Raw genomic sequence first — 2500 nt, 5'->3', positions numbered from 1 at the left:
CAAGTAAACATCCACCAGCCAAACAAAGCGGCCAGCTCGTTGCCGGTGAAGACCTTCCAACGGCCACTGAGGAAGAAAGGAGAAAAGATTAGAGGTTTCACCAGGTTACAGGTCAAATCACAAGCACCTCAAAAGATTTTGGGTTAAAACACATTTAGGGTTGGAGAAGACGACTAAAATACCAATAGGCTTTAAACCAGAGTTATTTTTTGTTAGGAATAACAGGAGCGAATTATGAGAAAGATTGCAGGTATCTAATACTACATGTATTAACGGCAGCAAGAATGGTATTTGCCCAACGTTGGAAAAATGAAAACTTACCAACTGAAGAAGTACTAATGAAGAAAATCCTAGAATGTGCAGAAAGGGACAGATTGACTTTAAAGATTAAAGAGAAAGAAGACTCCGTGTACTTTAGAACATGGGATAATTTCTATCAAGGGCTAGAAAGACGAGTCAGAGAGAAAGGAACGTGATATGTAATTTTGAATGTATATATTAGCAAGAAGGCGGCTATTGAGCGATGAATTAATATATTGTCTATGATAATTAACTATATCTATTATTGTTAGTTAAATACACGTACCCAGACATTGTGCTGTTTGCTAAATATTGGAAATGTTATTTGGAAAAACCCCAACCCCTACCCTAGATCAGGGGTAGGCAACCTTGGCTCTTTTATGACTCGTGGACTTCAATTCCCAGAATTCCTGAGCCAGCCATGCTGAGGGGAAAGGGAGAGGTTTCCAAGCTGAGCCGTGCTGGCTCAGGAATTCTGGGAGTTGAAGTCCACGAATCATGAAGGGGCCAAAGTTTCCCCCATACTGGCTCAGGAATTCTGGGAGTTGAAGTCCACGAGTCATGAAGGGGCCATAGTTCCCCCACGCTGGCTCAGGAATTCTGGGAGTTGAAGTCCACGAGTCATGAAGGGGCCATAGTTCCCCCACGCTGGCTCTCCTTAAGACCCTCAACTTCAGGTGCTCAGTACTTCCCCGGTATCAAGGGGGTGCGACCGAGTCCTTAAGACCCTCAACTTCAGGTGTTCAGTACAAGGGGGCCATAGTTCCCCCATGCTGGCTCAGGAATTCTGGGAGTTGAAGTCCACCAGTCATGAAGGGGCCATAGTTCCCTCATGCTGGCTCAGGGATTCTGGGAGTTGAAGTCCACGAGTCATGAAGGGGCCATAGTTCCCCCATGCTGGCTCAGGAATTCTGGGAGTTGAAGTCCACGAGTCATAAAAGAGCCAAGGTTGCCTACCCCTGACCTAACCCAAATCCCAACCCTAATCCTGACCCCACCTTATCCCTAACCCTATAAAAACAAATAAAATCTATACAAAAAAACCCAAAAAACACCACAGGCACCTCCAGCCACTCACTTCTCCTGTCGTTCGGCCACCGCTAGCCTGTCTGCATCAGGATCCGTAGCCACGACCACTCGCGCTCCCTCTTTCTCCGCCAGCCGCAAAGAGAGATCCTGGAAGGATACCCACACAAAAGAGCCAATCGGAGCGTTGATCCCAGCTGATCTACTCGGAGAAGACAACACCCCCCCCCACACACACACACTTCCTGTAGCCCACAGAAGCGCCACGAAGGCAAAAACCTACCAGCACCGATTCTCCTTCTTCGGGATTGGGACATTTGACCGTGGAAAAATCTGGATCCGGATCTTTTTGTTCGGGGACTGGAATGGGGGGCTGGAAGCCAAAGGCCTGGAAAGCCAGCTGCACGAAGTCGTGTCCCACCCCGTGGAAAGAGCTGTGCACAAATTTCAAGGGGGTCTTTGCGTTCAGCTCTCTGTCATGGGAAAAAAACGGCAGAAAAGAAAGCATGAAAGGGCAGCTGGTGCCATCCAGAGGGGAGAGACTGCGTGGAACGGCAGCAGAGGAGCACATAGATAATATAATATAATATAATATAATATAATATAATATAATATAATATAATATAATATAATATAATATAATTAATATAATATAATATAATATAATATAATATAATATAATATAATATAATATAATATAATATAATATAATATAATATAATATAATAATATAATATAATATAATATAATAAATATAATATAATATAATAATATAATAAATATAATATAATATAATATAATATAATATAATATAATAATATAATAATATAATATAATATAATATAATATAATATAATATAATTAATATAATATAATATAATATAATATAATATAATATAATATAATATAATATAATATAATATAATATAATATAATATAATATAATATAATATAATATAATAATATAATATAATAATAGACCGGTACGCTCCCACAGAGCGGGCCTCCTCAGGGTGCCGTCGGCCAAGCAATGTAGGCTGGCGACCCCCAGGGGGAGGGCCTTCTCTGTGGGTGCCCCCACCCTCTGGAATGAACTACCCCCCGAGATCCGGATGATTCCGGATCTCCTTACTTTCCGCCGCGCCCTCAAGACATGGCTTTTTCAGCAAGCGGG

The 2500-nt window shown here is 41.6% G+C and overlaps 1 protein-coding gene across 1 annotated transcript in view; it reads right to left on the bottom strand.

Annotated features, from left to right (window-relative positions):
- PGM2L1 (phosphoglucomutase 2 like 1) overlaps window positions 1-2500 on the bottom strand; it is a 47810-nt gene that overhangs the window by 8032 nt on the left and 37278 nt on the right. The window contains exons 7-9 of the mRNA XM_015815477.1: window positions 1610-1799; window positions 1379-1476; window positions 1-66 (exon numbers count right to left, since the gene is read on the bottom strand). The exon at window positions 1-66 is cut by the window's left edge and continues 115 nt beyond it. Coding sequence (XP_015670963.1) covers window positions 1-66; window positions 1379-1476; window positions 1610-1799 — 354 coding nt within the window. The remainder of the gene's footprint in view (window positions 67-1378; window positions 1477-1609; window positions 1800-2500) is intronic.

Source organism: Protobothrops mucrosquamatus, unplaced genomic scaffold (assembly GCF_001527695.2).
Source record: "Protobothrops mucrosquamatus isolate PMUCROS unplaced genomic scaffold, P.Mucros_1.0 scaffold344, whole genome shotgun sequence".
Taxonomy (NCBI): domain Eukaryota; kingdom Metazoa; phylum Chordata; class Lepidosauria; order Squamata; family Viperidae; genus Protobothrops; species Protobothrops mucrosquamatus.
The sequence above is the reverse complement of the archived record's forward strand: the minus strand, read 5'-3'. Positions and strand labels throughout refer to the sequence as shown.